This window comes from Arctopsyche grandis, chromosome 6, assembly GCF_051622035.1.
Source record: "Arctopsyche grandis isolate Sample6627 chromosome 6, ASM5162203v2, whole genome shotgun sequence".
Lineage (NCBI taxonomy): Eukaryota > Metazoa > Arthropoda > Insecta > Trichoptera > Hydropsychidae > Arctopsyche > Arctopsyche grandis.
Genome location: NC_135360.1, coordinates 5202728 through 5219486, shown reverse-complemented (window position 1 = coordinate 5219486; position 16759 = coordinate 5202728). Strand labels below are relative to the sequence as shown.

The following is a 16759-nucleotide window of genomic DNA, read 5'->3' as shown; positions in this document are numbered from 1 at the left end:
AACCAGCGATTTAAATTAACTTCATACTTTCAAAATAACACTTGATTATACTTCGATGATATAGTAAGATTTAAATACACAATTTTAAACAGTTTCCGAATATAAAATCTATTCCTAATTTAGACACATCCATGTAAATAGAAATATAGGATAGGGGCCCCCTCTCCAAAATCCCGATTTTCGATTAACATTAATTGAAAATATTATGCATTTTTTTCAGGGACGTAATTTGGGGGGGCCATAGGGGGGCACTCGCCCCCCTAAACTAAGGAATAGTGTGAAATTAGAAAATATTATGAATTTAATGATTAATGAGATACTATGGATCTATGAATGCTACATTTATTTCTTATGTATGTTACTTTTGGGTAACTAATAAAATAATCGCTGCTATGTGCTTTGAAGAGAAACAAACAAAACTTTATCTATTGTTATTACGTACATGTACATAGATAAAGTGAAAAAACGGTTGGTAGAAATTAAGTTATTTGATAGTTTTTTGATGACTCAGTTTGATGGTCGATTAATGTTGACCATGTGAAGATTTGTGGAAAAAATTTTCGCCTGCGGCGCTTTTTTCTCTTTACATAATATTTTTTTATAATTACTTTTTCAAAAATAAGCTTATTTTTTTCATATTTTATAACTCAATAAGGTGTATGCAAAGAATATTTTCCATTTGTATTCCGATATAAAAAAGATTTTTTGAAAAAAAAATTCAATTTGACCAATCTTTGCCTGCCCCCCCCAAGAAAAAGCTGAAATGACGTCCCTGACGTGGTGGAAAGAAGAAAATTTTGTTATATGGGGGGGGGGGGGGACAAATTTTTTTAACCCTGGGGGGGCCCCCTTTGACTTCTGGCATGCACTGATTTCAGTCCCAGTCCGCCACTGGTGATGGATATTGATTTGAAGTAACCCAGAAGATGTTGTTGGGTGTAATAGTTGAGATCAATCTGTGAATGATTCAACTTGAGTGACAGTATCTTTGAGAAGCAGCCGAATATACATTAAAAAAATACATATTAGCCACAGTGATATTACCAGACATATAAGCATAATACAAATACTATATATAAGAAAATTAGCGAGACATCTATGTTATAGATAATATATATTTTTTAATCATATTCAAATAGTGGTTTTTGCCAATTCGATGTAGAAATCGCTTCAACAATGAAATCAGATAAATTGACAAACTCTGATAGGAAACAATCGACTTATAATATCGACAAATATCCAAGTCTGACCAGCAGCATTAAGATTATACTCTGAATAAATTGCTTTCAATCGAATTCAGCTCACGGGATCGAACTCGGCGACCACTCGGTGCTTAGTAACAACGCAACCACTGAGCCACGCTCCTGGCTATTTAGCCAGGAGCGTGGTCTCATTTTAGTAACCTCATGTAGGTCTCATTTTAGGTACCAAAGTGATAAGTTGAGACCCAACCCAATCATGGATAATGAGTAGAAAATGAATTGGGACTATTCTTATGGACGGATTTAGAAGTGAAGTCGAGACAGAGGACTCAATATCGGAGTTTTTTGAAGAATCAGCAGAGATAGGAAACTTCTGGCAATAGTTGAGATACGGAAAATATGAGGAAAAAGGAAAATAGAAAATATTGGATAGAAAGGAGGTTCTTTTCTATATTGAAAAGTACGTTTAGGACCAGTGACGACTCGTGAAAAATGTTTTTGAGTTTGGTTGGGATACTGCAGTACCCCAGTCACTTTACAGAAGCTGTATAAAACAACCTGATGCAGAATCGAATAGAGATGTTCAAATGTGGTGTATTCAAACTTTGAGAAAGATCACGTAAATAATGGAACAGTGCATTGTTTCACAACACGTATGTATGACCGATTATACGGGTCGATGTTTACTAAACTTTCCTATTGTGAAAACAACAATTAAAGGCAGTGCGTATTGTATGTAGAGTTGAGGAAAAAAGTTCTGAAATGTTGAAAGAAGTCAAGTGTGTACATATTGAAAATATCATACATATCTATATGTATATTAAAACCCATAAAAACTGATGAGTCAGGCAATAAGAGAAGAAAAGACCGTGAAATTTTCACAACCGATGGCGAAATCACCGATGATTCTGATTCACCAGTGGATTTTCCGTGGTTCTGATCCTGTCCCAGATTTCAATCGATGAAATATATGAAAGTAATAATCAAGTCATTGGAAGCTCGTTGACATATCTTTTTAGAAGGGGTGAACGCTGCGTGTACGTATATATGAGGCTCATACATATCGCACTTCTTTCGTCCATTTGCCTAACTACTCCGGCCTTTTCTAAAACTAATCTAAGTTACGGTACTTGAGATAATATGCCAAATTCAGTGGAAAATCAAAACGGATATACATATATATGTGTAGTGCTAAATAAAAAAGAACCAGGTCAGTGTTTAATTTTTACGACCCCCCCACCCCCCGCTTTTATCCTTACTAAAAAAAAGTTGAATCCTAATATTGGTAGTTCAAATATTTATAAAAAATATCAAATAATAATGTAACGTAGAGATTAGGTGAGTGGCGCTCGTGGACCGATGGTTTACTAGCGCCGATCACCTGATCTCTCGTTCCCGCCAAAATGGCCTCTACGTATGAATGAGCCGTATGCAACGGCCAATGGGATCGTCTGACTCTTCGACCAATAGTTGTTGAGCCCAAATATGTATAAATATGGGGCGCTCTCGAATTGGAAACCATTCCGACCTGGAGCGCCGACGAGAGCAGACGAATAAACGGCTTCTACAACCCTCCTGCGTCTTTCTCTCCGATCCTGGAAGCCCCCTCTTCACGTCCACGCAACATAAATTAACAGATATTCTTACTTTTTGAAATTATGATGTATTTTTTTATACTTTATAAATACGTCCATAATTCGTGTTTGTGTGTTAACCTTTCCTCCCCTGTGATATGTATTTACTACAACTCGACTCTCATAATGGGAATATCGATATGAAATGTAATAGATACGAGGTTCAGAATTTTTGTATTCCTCCGTAATATAATTACGAATTACGTCAATGTATGTGTACAAAATACATATCATCGGAGCGCGCGGATGTTTTTGGCACCGTAAGGGAAAGGCTAACAGCAAAATTTGCTTTTAGATGGGCTAAAACCATGTACTCATATGTACATACATACACATGTTAAAAAACTATCAAATTTTAACATGTGAATTTAGAGATGACTATTCATTTAAGCCGAGTTCCCTCATTTTATCTATCGTAAATAGTTCAAAGAATATTTTCTTTCGAAGTTTTGGGTGGTTTTAGATAAAAAAACAAATATATTTCATTAAACGTCTTTTAAGTTTATTGTGGTCATCGAGTGTTAGAGCGAGAGTCTGCCCACAATATTTGGAATACAAAATTTTATATGAAATTTAGTCAAAATATTTTTTAATTGTACTAGAAAAACAATGTTTATATCAATCAAAGTGCCAGGGCGGCGACCTGGCCCGACTACACCACTCTATACATGCCCAGCGTCGCCCGAAGGTTTTGAATGAGAGTCCTCTGATCTTGGGCTCCGAGACCTTCCGAAACCCATCTACTGTTAGTCTGAGTACTTCAGATAGTCTACCAAATTAAGTAGAAACCTGTGAAACATCATAGCGGATATAAAAAATACAAATGCCCGGCGTTATTCGAACGTTTTTGTATGACAGTTCTTTGATTTCTGACTTCGAGCCCTATTATGTACAACCTATCTACGCTCTAATTTGGGGTACTTGAGATAGTGTGCCAAATTAAGTAGAAAGCTGTGGAATATAATAGCGGATATCACCCGTGCACTTTTTTATGAGAGTCCTTCGATTTCGGGCACCGAGCTCTTCTAAAACCTATCTACGGTCTAAATTAGGTTATCGTGAGATAATGTACCATATGCCCGGCGTCACCCGGACGTATTTGTATGAGAGTTCTTTGATCTTGGACCCCAAACCCTTCCGAAACCCGTCTCGTCTAAATAGAAAGCTGTGAGAGTCCTTTGATTTCAGGCTCCGAGCTCTTATAAAACCTATCTACGTTCAAAATTATGGTATCCTGAGATGGTGTACCATTAAGTAGAAAGGGGGACGCGACAATTGGTGCAAGGACAAAATGTTCAACGACAAAATGTACCCGAAAATTAGTGCACTGACAAAATGTACCCGCGACAAAATGTACCCGCGACAAAATGTTCAAAAATCCTAAATTATCCTATTTTAATGGCAAAAGTAACTTTTTATTGTATTATATTTATCGATGTATATGGTACTTTTTATCGTATAGATCGCGGATGTTATTAAATTATTATAAATTAAAGGTGTTCTCAACCGTACCAACATATACTTATTTAAATTGAACAATTACATTTTAAGCGAATGTCATTGTGACTCATTGAATATCATTTTAAGATGTCATTGAATTAGTATAAATGACAGGGGTTCTCAACCGTATCCAATATTTACGTATTAAAATTGAAAAAAAAAACTTTCCGAGCGTATGAACTCCAGATTACATTGCATTAGTTTATATGGCAGGGCTTCTCAACCGTCTCCAAAATTTTCTTTATTTCAAATGAATAATTTACTTTTTATCGTACACATCGCGGGCGTTATTAAATTAGTATAAATGACAGGGGTTCTCAACCGTATCCAATATTTACGTATTTAAATTGAAAAAAAAAACTTTCCGAGCGTATGAACTCCAGATTACATTGCATTAGTTTATATGGCAGGGCTTCTCAACCGTCTCCAAAATTTTCTTTATTTCAAATGAATAATTTACTTTTTATCGTACACATCGCGGGCGTTATTAAATTAGTATAAATGACAGGGGTTCTCAACCGTATCCAATATTTACGTATTTAAATTGAAAAAAAAAAACTTTCCGAGCGTATGAACTGCAGATTACATTTCATTAGTTTATATGGCAGGGCTTCTCAACCGTCTCCAAAATTTACTTTATTTCAAATGAATAATTTACTTTTTATCGTACACATCGCGGGCGTTATTAAATTAGTATAAATGACAGGGGTTCTCAACCGTATCCAATATTTACGTATTTAAATTGAAAAAAAAAACTTTCCGAGCGTATGAACTGCAGATTACATTGCATTAGTTTATATGGCAGGGCTTCTCAACCGTCTCCAAAATTTTCTTTATTTCAAATGAATAATTTACTTTTTATCGTACACATCGCGGGCGTTATTAAATTAGTATAAATGACAGGGGTTCCCAACCGTATCTAGTTTTTAAGCGTATGTCATTGAATTAGTTTAACACCGAAGACCTCTGTGAGGGACAGTACATATAAGATAATTATAAATTTTAGAGTTAACTAATTTTAAAATTAGCTTGATAGCTAAGATAATATATAAATAAATAAACGTTGATCGCCACGTTTTATTTTGATAAAACAGTTCCCAGCCAGCGGTCACGTGTACTTCGAGTTCTAACATTGAATGTGACCTTTACGGCGTCTCTAAATCAAATTCACATAATTTTTTTCCAAAATTTTGTTTAAAAATGCAATTATTTTATTTCTTCTGCAAATAAGTCTTCTAGTGTACATTCGCAAGCTATATGTAAAATGAAAGTTTTTTTTAAACTTAATATTTCATTATACAATTATAAGGCAAGAATATCAAATATTAATTTAGATAAATTTAATGTATTATTTTACAATCAAGTCTCGAATTACGACTATTAGGATTTATGATGGAGAGATTTTACTTAGTGTTTAACAAAAAACAAATGTATGAATCGGACATTGTATTGGAGAAAAAAGGAGGTATGTAAAAAAGGCAGACATTAGAAATTTACAATAGTCAACCTTTTTTTTTTGGGCAACGGGTTCCTTAATCCCCAGCTAAAATTATTTTTACATACTTCCTTTATGTTTCACATTAATATTGCATCATTTACAACTAACTATTATGCGTAAGAGTTGCATACAAAATTTCATTTTGACATGTAAAAGACACACGATTGATGTAAAATGCAATTAAAATGTAAATGTAAAAAAAATCACGCGCGTTGAATAGAGATGGCAAAACAATAATATATTTTGAAATTAGTTCTATGATTGACAGATGAATTGTCTACACAAATGGACGAAAATATGTAAAAAGACAAATGGGTTATAAAATTTTACTACCCTCATGTTAGAGGCTATTGAATGCATTTTTTTCTTTGCGTAAAACCCTAGGACAATAGGCAAATGGTGGGTTCGAAATCTCTTCAATGTCCTCTTCAACTTCGGTTTGTAGCATTAGAATAATAATTTTTAGCTATTCACAGTTGATAAGCTCGATCACATTTATTATAGAAAAATATACATATATCTATGTAATAAATTTATAATTTCTCTGGTATTATAGTTCAAAACCAATGGCCAAATGCGCAAGTAACGGGTTGTTTTTTCCATCTGTCAAAGTATCTGTAGGAAAATACAGGAATTGGGATTAACGGAGTTTTATGATAATCAGGAAAATTCAATTAAATTTAAAATGGTGTTGGCTTTAGCATTCGTTCCTCCAGAAAATGTAGTCGAAAGCTGGGAGGAACTCCTCCAAATTCTTAACCCTTGGCTATTGGAACAAGAGCGAGAAATCCAACAAAAGGTCGATGATTTCCTCATTTATTTTGAGGTAAATTATATTGGGAAAATCATAGCGAATGTAAGGCGTGAACCTCGGGTAGCTTCCATAGACATATGGAATGTTCGAGACCGAATAATACATAATTATGGAAAAACAGATAACTAAGTAGAAGGCTTCCATATGAAAGTTGGCTATACAATTGGAGCCCAATTTCCAAACCTCTGGAAATTTTTGAAAGCCCTTCAAGGTCTCCAAGCCGAGACCGAGAAGTTAGTAGAAGAACTAAACTCCGGAGTTATGGGAAGACAACAGCGGCCGAAATACGTACAATTGGCAGAGAGGATAAAAAACGTGACAGCCAATTGGGCTAATCGACAAAGTTTGGAGACATACCTAAGAGGAATATCGTATAATTTTTAAACACGTTAGTTTTTATTCTAAAATATTATTTCGTTAAAATTTTGTATATAAAATAATATATAACATTCATTTTCAGGTGCGTACACAGGATATTTTTCTCGCAGCAGTCAAGTCAAGGGCAAACAGGGTTCTAGTTTATATATCTAGTCACATACTTATGTATATTATATTTAGTTATTAATTTTAAATCCTTGTATTTTAAAACTAAACTAAACTTATTTAATATGAAAAATATTAAATTCCTTTTAATGTACATATGTATGTATGTATCTACATTATTTAAATACTGTCATACCATTTTTTAATCTTACTAATTATGGATTTTTTAATATTATATACAATATTTTTATTTCCTTTTAGTACATTTTTTGTATCTTTTTTTTATAAAAGCTTCCTCTTATTATCGATATTCCATCAAATGCACAACTTTTTGCTTATTTATTTCTTATTATTTAAGAATGTATAAATTAAGTCATAATATACTCAAATTTTTTAAATGACATCAATATTTTTTTATGCAGCGGTAGCTGTTGATAAGCAATTATATTATAACTAAATTTGTCACTGATGTTAGGTATTTTAAATTTTTAATTTAACAATTATTGTTTTAATCTGAAAATTGATAAATTTTGTGTTTTAATGTTTTAAATTTAATGACATGTGCATTTCAACAGTTCGAACTATGATGATTCCATTATTTGAGAGCAGATCACTTTTAATCTTACAATTAATGATGTATTATTTTAATTGAATATTGTTTATTTATTAAAATAAATATTATTAAAAAATTAAGTAATAAATTTAAAAATGATTTTAAATATACATGTCAAATGATGATCTTTTTTCTTTATCTATTTTGTATGCTCATATTATGTTTAAATGATTTTTGTTTTGTTTTCAACTGAATACAACTTATTTCATATGAAGAAAAGATTTGTAATTTTGGCTTTTATTTATTTATTTTCATTATAAGATTTTATATTACGGTTGAGAAGCCCTGCCATATAAACTAATGCAATGTAATCTGCAGTTCATACGCTCGGAAAGTTTTTTTTTTCAATTTAAATACGTAAATATTGGATACGGTTGAGAACCCCTGTCATTTATACTAATTTAATAACGCCCGCGATGTGTACGATAAAAAGTAAATTATTCATTTGAAATAAAGAAAATTTTGGAGACGGTTGAGAAGCCCTGCCATATAAACTAATGCAATGTAATCTGCAGTTCATACGCTCGGAAAGTTTTTTTTTTCAATTTAAATACGTAAATATTGGATACGGTTGAGAACCCCTGTCATTTATACTAATTTAATAACGCCCGCGATGTGTACGATAAAAAGTAAATTATTCATTTGAAATAAAGAAAATTTTGGAGACGGTTGAGAAGCCCTGCCATATAAACTAATGCAATGTAATCTGCAGTTCATACGCTCGGAAAGTTTTTTTTTTCAATTTAAATACGTAAATATTGGATACGGTTGAGAACCCCTGTCATTTATACTAATTTAATAACGCCCGCGATGTGTACGATAAAAAGTAAATTATTCATTTGAAATAAAGAAAATTTTGGAGACGGTTGAGAAGCCCTGCCATATAAACTAATGCAATGTAATCTGCAGTTCATACGCTCGGAAAGTTTTTTTTTTCAATTTAAATACGTAAATATTGGATACGGTTGAGAACCCCTGTCATTTATACTAATTTAATAACGCCCGCGATGTGTACGATAAAAAGTAAATTATTCATTTGAAATAAAGAAAATTTTGGAGACGGTTGAGAAGCCCTGCCATATAAACTAATGCAATGTAATCTGCAGTTCATACGCTCGGAAAGTTTTTTTTTTCAATTTAAATACGTAAATATTGGATACGGTTGAGAACCCCTGTCATTTATACTAATTTAATAACGCCCGCGATGTGTACGATAAAAAGTAAATTATTCATTTGAAATAAAGAAAATTTTGGAGACGGTTGAGAAGCCCTGCCATATAAACTAATGCAATGTAATCTGCAGTTCATACGCTCGGAAAGTTTTTTTTTTCAATTTAAATACGTAAATATTGGATACGGTTGAGAACCCCTGTCATTTATACTAATTTAATAACGCCCGCGATGTGTACGATAAAAAGTAAATTATTCATTTGAAATAAAGAAAATTTTGGAGACGGTTGAGAAGCCCTGCCATATAAACTAATGCAATGTAATCTGCAGTTCATACGCTCGGAAAGTTTTTTTTTCAATTTAAATACGTAAATATTGGATACGGTTGGGAACCCCTGTCATTTATACTAATTTAATAACGCCCGCGATGTGTACGATAAAAAGTAAATTATTCATTTGAAATAAAGAAAATTTTGGAGACGGTTGAGAAGCCCTGCCATATAAACTAATGCAATGTAATCTGCAGTTCATACGCTCGGAAAGTTTTTTTTTCAATTTAAATACGTAAATATTGGATACGGTTGAACATTTTGAACATTTTTGAACATTTTGTCGCTTAAACATTTTGTCGCGGGTACATTTTGTCGCGGGTACATTTTGTCGCGGGTACATTTTGTCAGTGCACTAATTTTCGGGTACATTTTGTCGTTGAACATTTTGTCCTTGCACCAATTGTCGTGTAACCAGTAGAAAGCTGTGGAATATCATAGCATATATTACCCGTACGCTTTTTAATAACAATCCTTAGATTTTGGTCTCCAAGCCTTATCTACGTTCTAAATTGGGCAACTACCCTTGTCTCATTCGCGTATTTCGTTTCCTCGCCATTTCGAGTATACGGGTCTACGTGACGAGCCAGAATGTTAAATTACAGAAAACACAAATATCGGAAGGCAAAGATCGAAAATCTAAAGATTTTAAGTCGAAGGATCAAAAAAAAAAAGGGTGCACGGCATTGATGTATAATACACTAGATCCGCCCTCACATGTTATACTTGTCTCCCTTTTGGCGCATGCAAAATATATGGCGCATGCACAGTTTCTCTTAGTAGGTAGGTAGGTACCGCTGCGTCGTAGGGAAAAAAACCCAACTTCCCCGGTAGTTAAACCCCCCGCACCCCTCAGTTAGTGAAGACAAGATCTCCGACCAAAATAACACGTCTGGGCCCATCTAGTGTATTATACATCAATGGTGTACGGTAAACGGTACATACTCACTTAATTTGCGCGAGCAGGGTACAACAGGAACAAGAGGAACAGGCTTTTCCTCCCGTATTCTGCGCGCGCACATTAATACGGGAGGAAAAGTCTGTTCCTCTTGTTCCTGTTGTATCCTGCTCGCGCTAATTAAATGAGTATGTACGTGAGTATGTGCCGTTTACCATGCACCCTTTTTTTTGATCTTTCGATTTAAGATCCTTCGATTTTCGACCTTTGCTGTACAATTCCACAACTTTCGAATTCATAGTAAATTATCTCACGGTACCACAAATTAGAACGTAGATAGGTTTTAGAAGGGCTCGGAGCCTAAAATTGAAGGACTCTTATGCAAAAATGTTCAGGTAACGCCCGGCATGTATGTTTGTATATCCGCTATGGTATTCCACAGATTTCCTCTTAACTTGGCACACTATCTCAAATCGGTCTCCGTGACGAGCCAGAATGTTAAATTACAGAAAACACAAATATCGGAAGGCAAAGATCGAAAATCGAAGGATCTTAAATCGAAAGATCAGAAAAAAGGGTGCATGGTAAACGGTACATACTCACTTAATTTGCGGGAACAGGATACAACAGGAACAAGAGGAACAGGCTTTTCTTCCCGTATTAATGTGCGCGCGCAGAATACGGGAGGAAAAGCGTGTTCCTTTTGTTCCTGTTGTACCCTGCTCGCGCAAATTAAGTGAGTATGTACGTGAGTATTTACCGTTTACCATGCACCCTTTTTTTTGATCTTTCGACTTAAGATCTTCCGATTTTCGATCTTTGCCTTCCGATATTTGCGTTTTCTGTAATTTAACATTCCGGCTCGTCACGGAGACCGCGAGTATACATACATACAACGTTTCACACTTTCATACTTGTTTTTGAGTAGTGACAAAATAACTGGATACTGACCAAGTTGGTGAGATCAGTGTTGCTGTTGGTCGACTCCAAGCTGGCCGTGTGGTGAGAAGAAGTCGTCGACAACAATCGTCCAATGTCGGCCGTGGAAGCCGAGGAAGCACCCCCATCCAGAGTTCTGGGACTGATGGGGTCCTCCTCGGAGCTCAGACTATCCACGACACCAAGCCTGCCCTTGGGCAGGGGGGGTGGTACACCGACGAGGAAGACCTCACCAGGGTCGGCGTCGCTGTTGTTGCCATCGTCGACATTATCGTCGGTGTCTTCGTCGTCGTTGCGATCGCTGTCGATGTATTTGAGACGCGCTAGCGGAAACTCCCTCGGCGTCACCGTGGCCAGGTCGAACTTGCCGTCGCTGGAGACGCTCGAGTCTTCCTTGACTACCTTGGGGGGCGGAGGCTCTCCCGGTGGGGCTACTGCGACCACCCCGGCCCCCGGCTGCCGCTCTGCCCTCCTGCCGAAGCAGAACATGCCCGCCACCGCAGAGCAGCAGCTTCCGAACCGTCATAAGACGAAGCTTGTCCTCACAGGCATCTACTGGCGTTGTCAGCCGCTCGCCATCCAATTTGTGCCCGGCGTCACTCGGCTTAAATAGCCAAATTTTCACTCAACATCACACATGCGCACGCACTGACAGTCTTCTTCCGACCGAGGAGTACCTGAAAACAAACAAACACTCGTTGAATATAAATAATGATTCTTATTGTTTTACTAGTAAAAATGCCCAGTGGTTCAATTAAATTCTAAGCCCGCTTTAAAGGTCACGGAATTTGACCCTTAAAGCCCTCAACATGAGGCCACCACCCCCCCGACGAATACAGTCCAAGAGACCCTTTCGTCGGAGAACGAGACGGTTGTTCATGAATATCGCACAAGAACAACCGCACATCGCTGTTCTAATAAAAAAAACCACACTGTACATAACCAAGTACAAAATTAACAACAACGCATGAACACATAAAGCGCGCATGCGGTAGGAAACAAAACCTGAGATGTGCCGTGCGAATGCACGCACACCTCAAGTAAACATACATGTACGCTTCAACGGTACGGTTCAATTAAATATTAATTTTTAAATAAAAGACTAGCTGAACCCGGCATGCGTTGCAGTTTCCGATCCACAGACATAGATGTATTTGTTGACGTGGGCCATCCGCTGTGTGTTTGTGGTACAGCCCTGAATGATCAGTACATTCGAGTGCAAGGTAGGCGTGGCGCGATTATTGTCACACTCACGGCGTGATGCGTTGAAGGCGATAGAACATACGATAGAAGTGTTAACTTTTAATTTGCAAATGTGGAAAAATAAAAATGAGATATGCGCATAAAATTCTAGATATCCTTTTACTAGTACATGACCCTTCCTTTTTTCTGTGAGACTAAATCGAACGACGCACGCATACTAGGTGCGCACTGCAACGTCAGAGACCGAGCGGAAGTTATCGAACTTTTGAAAACGACCTTTAGGCGTCGCCACTCTGACTCGCTGGACTAAAGGGCTCGTTTATAATCACAACAAATAAGTTAAATTTTAAAATTCAAGAACACATTTTAAGTTACATGGTTTATATTTTTGTCTACTATTATATGTTAAATAAAATCTTCACGATCGAATCGTGTTAATGTGTTTCGAAAAGGCCATTGTTTTGTTTTTTAATGTCAAGTGCTTCTAACAAAACAATATACCCATACCGGTTTCAGATTAAGGCACGAGATAAAATTCGACATTGGCCCTTTTAGAACCGAACGGTCGATTTGAATTCGCGATAAGATAGATAAGAACAGTGGAGCAGGAAAAAAACGACAGCAAAGCAAATAAGTAATGATTGTATTATTTTTATTTTTGCTTTCGGTGTCCAAAATACAGATACCATGTGGTGTTAGTATTGTTTTTGTTTACATAAACAATAAACACCACTGGGGAACAGTAGATCAATACGAGAAAAGACGGGACAGGAAAAACAACACAAAGCAGAGAAGGAAAACAATGGAAAGTCCACATGAAAAATGATATCCACCCTCCTTTCTATACTGTAATGATCAGCACATTGGAGTGCATCCCTACTCTTTATTAAAAAATATGGAATGCATCCCTACTTTTTCTAAGGAAGCTAAATCTTTTTTATGCCGTATCCCTTATCGCATAAAAAGATACCTGAGTGTACATATGTACATATATACAGTCGTGAATCCGTGAATCTTTTTTTTTCGACCAATAAAGAACGAATAACAGACAAGAAATTGATATTGTTCTCTCATTCTTTTCAAAGGATGGAAAAGAAAGGAAAAAAAATGTTCAAAAATATAAACTCCGCGCAAAAATCGCTTTTGTGGCCATGCATGGTATATGCTTTATATTTCAGGTGCATACTGGAGCGACGTGACGTATCGCATCGCGTCAATTGTCAATTACAATACTAGGACTAATTGGTACTTTTCTTTAAATTTTTATCATAGTACATATATGTACATTATTATGAAGCAGGTTACAATTGTCAGACACGAGAGCTTTAAGAAATCGCCGTTTTTTTTTAGTTTTGAGTAAAAAGGGTTAACTTATTCTTAGCCAAAGATCGGCGTTCGGTCGATGCTTTCCGCACAAAAATGGTTCACTATTGTCAACCATACTAATTTGCTCTCTTGCTTTGTACACTAATGGAGCGGTCTATTGTTTATTTGAAAAGCACCCAGCCAACGCCGAAGGCTATTCATAACTAGAGGTAGTACCGGAAGCGTGCTTTTTCCAGGAAACAGGGCGTTTTGGGTATATTTTCCAGGAAACAGGGCAAACTACAAAGCTAGAGTGCAAAAAAAAAAGTTTTTTATGAAGTTAACAATTGACATAATGTGTTATGTGGTCATTTTTCATTCATGTCCTAATCACCGATGATCTATACTCATGACTAGAGGTAGGCTAGTCACAGTGCTATCCATTGTTCGGCAAACCTTTAACAATGCATTTACAACATTTGAACAATACACGGCCCCCTCAGGCTCCGGTGACTACTCATGACTAAATCCCGGATCCAGAAGGTGCCGCGTATTGTTCAAATGTTGTAAATGCATTGTTAAAGGTTTGCCGAACAATGGATAGCACTGTGACTATCCTACCTCTACTCATGACTATATAGCGGATACTCACCATGGGAAGTTGCTAACTTCTTAGAAAAAACTTTTTTTACTGTGTACAAAGAAAGAGAGCAAAAAATAACGGTTGACAATAGTGAACCATTTTTTATGCGAAAAGCATCGACCAAACGCCGATCTTTGGTTATGAATTAACCCTTTTTACTCAAAAAAAAAAATGACGATTTCTAGAGTTCTTGTGTCCGACAATTCTAATGCTTCATAATATGCAATGTACAGTATTTATTGCGAGTTATTTGGGATTGTCCTAATGGGTATCCTATGTATGTATATTCATAACATTACTTCTTGAGTCGAAAAAGACATGAAAATGGAAAAATAATTTATTTATTTAAGTTAAAGTTTGGACCATTGTAGCATTACAGGAGTCCCTAATGCGCCACAATGGTCGAAAAATAAATCAAATTATAAATTAAATAAATGACTTTTGAAAAATAGGTTTCTTATATATGTGCATACTTGTACTTTGAAATATGTTGTAGTAAGTCAAAACTGAAAATAGTCTAGAAATATTAAAAGTTATATTTCTCAAGCGAGCAAATAGCAATAAAACTATGTAAAGCGAAATGGTAACAATTCTAATACAAACAAAACTATCAGAACTACCACACAATACAAACACGCACAATTCGTTCGCGGCCATAAATCGACCGTTACTTTTTTTCCAATCAAATAAATAAATAAATCAAAAATAAACACGGAATCAATCGCGATACGTCACTGCAATGTTTTGCAGTTGGAAACAACAATGCGTTTCTATAAATACTGAAACGGGCAATCGATATTCAGTGAGGTGGGCCCGGGCAACAGCACCCACGACCGGGCGCATTAATATTGCGGTTTTCCCGACCGGAAGTGGAGTCCCGACCGGAAAATTTGCACTAGATCAATTTCCCGGATCGAATTTGCGTGCGGGATGCATCTCGCTCGTACTTATATATGGGTTGACATTTTCGAGCAAACGTCACAGGGCGTGGGACTAGAACGGGAAGTTGTGAATGCGAAACAAACCGGAAGTGTATGGTTTCGGTTTTAGACCGGAAACGCCCGTGTTGCGCGACTCTGCCGATCAAAAAACAGACGACGACTGGACACAAAACCCAGCCTCAACGCTCTATCACTGACTGTCGAGTGACGTACATCGGCGTGCAGCGCGCTGCTTTACCGACTTGAGTGACATCTAGTGATACATTTTTACAACGATTTTTTTTTTTGATAATGCTTTTTTACATCTTGTATAGATGACACTTTATTCAAATATATAAAACAGTTCTAAAATTCAAAATGAAAATCTTATATATAATATAAATTCGAAACGGCGTTTTCTGATTGGCTGTCGTCATCATAGTCGTTTCTGACTGGCTGGATTGGTCAAAGACGTTTGTGATTGGTCCGTCGTTAAATAATACTATTTTTTTTCGATTTAAATACATTTAATAAAAAAACAAATGAAGATTTTTTTCGTGGTTTTCATTTAATTTCCATATACCGAGCGAAGCCGGGTAGCACCACTAGTTGATTAATAAAACTACAATTTTACATATGTATATAATCTAAATTTAAATGAACAGCTCATTTTAATTTTATTTAGTGGTTTTTCATATTAAAAAAAAATACTAATCGGTTGTGATTGAGTTATTTACTTTAGATTCTGCCAGTTTGATGCAAATTGTTTCGGTTTAAGTCAATTTCATTTAAATCTAATAAAGTTTTGACTGATTTGAACATTGGACATCTTCATTGTATAAACAGAACTATGTATATACATATGTATATATAATATGTATGTATACCATCTGGTAAACTGATTATTTCACATATTACGATCGCGCACACGACAATCGTTATCACAAAAATCGCGAATACGGAATATCTGGCACTTGCCAAATGATAGTTCGCGTGTTTACTCCCGATTGGTGGAATTTTCAAGTGCCTGATTTAACTTACCTGATAGAGATCGATTTGAGCGGAATAATCACCGAACCATGCCATCTACCTATTCCAAGCTTGTATGCATGTATTATATGTATATAAATTTTATGTACATGTACATTTGAAATTACATTCAATCAGACAGTGGTGACAAATAGAGGATAGTTAGACAACTTAAGAGGACCATTTCAACAATGATATCAGATAAATTGGCAAACCCTTTATCATTAGATAAAGGGTTTGCCAATATAGGGATAGTTTTCAATCGAGGTCTAACTAGGGCTCGAAGCTGGGACCTCTCAGTCGCTAGCAATATGCGCTTACTATTGAGTTATCCTGCCAATAAACCCCCGCGACTAAAGAGCTTCATATCTCGGAGATTGAACCTTATTCTCAAGGCAGGAGTCCCTCCAGGTAGCCATCTATGTATCAGAACAGGTTCTTTTTTTACTTACTAATGGCGTCACAAATGAGGAATATGTCAATAGGAGATGACTGCATGTGATGCAGTCTTTATGATACAAAAAAACCTTCTTTTGATTAATCTTTGGGTACAGTATAGTACCCGTATGGATTAATACA

The 16759-nt window shown here is 35.9% G+C and overlaps 1 protein-coding gene across 3 annotated transcripts in view; it reads right to left on the bottom strand.

Moving 5' to 3' along the window:
• Positions 1–15378, bottom strand: part of LOC143912714 (C-Maf-inducing protein-like) — a 71403-nt gene extending 56025 nt beyond the window's left edge. For all 3 annotated transcript variants that reach the window (XR_013260650.1, XM_077432025.1, XM_077432026.1), the window contains exons 1-2: positions 15257–15378; positions 11093–11757 (exon numbers count right to left, since the gene is read on the bottom strand). Coding sequence is in view for 2 of the 3 variants with exons in the window: in XM_077432025.1 (XP_077288151.1) it covers positions 11093–11569 (477 nt within the window). In the remaining variant the exon portion in view is untranslated. The remainder of the gene's footprint in view (positions 1–11092; positions 11758–15256) is intronic.
• Positions 15379–16759: the final 1381 nt, after the last annotated feature.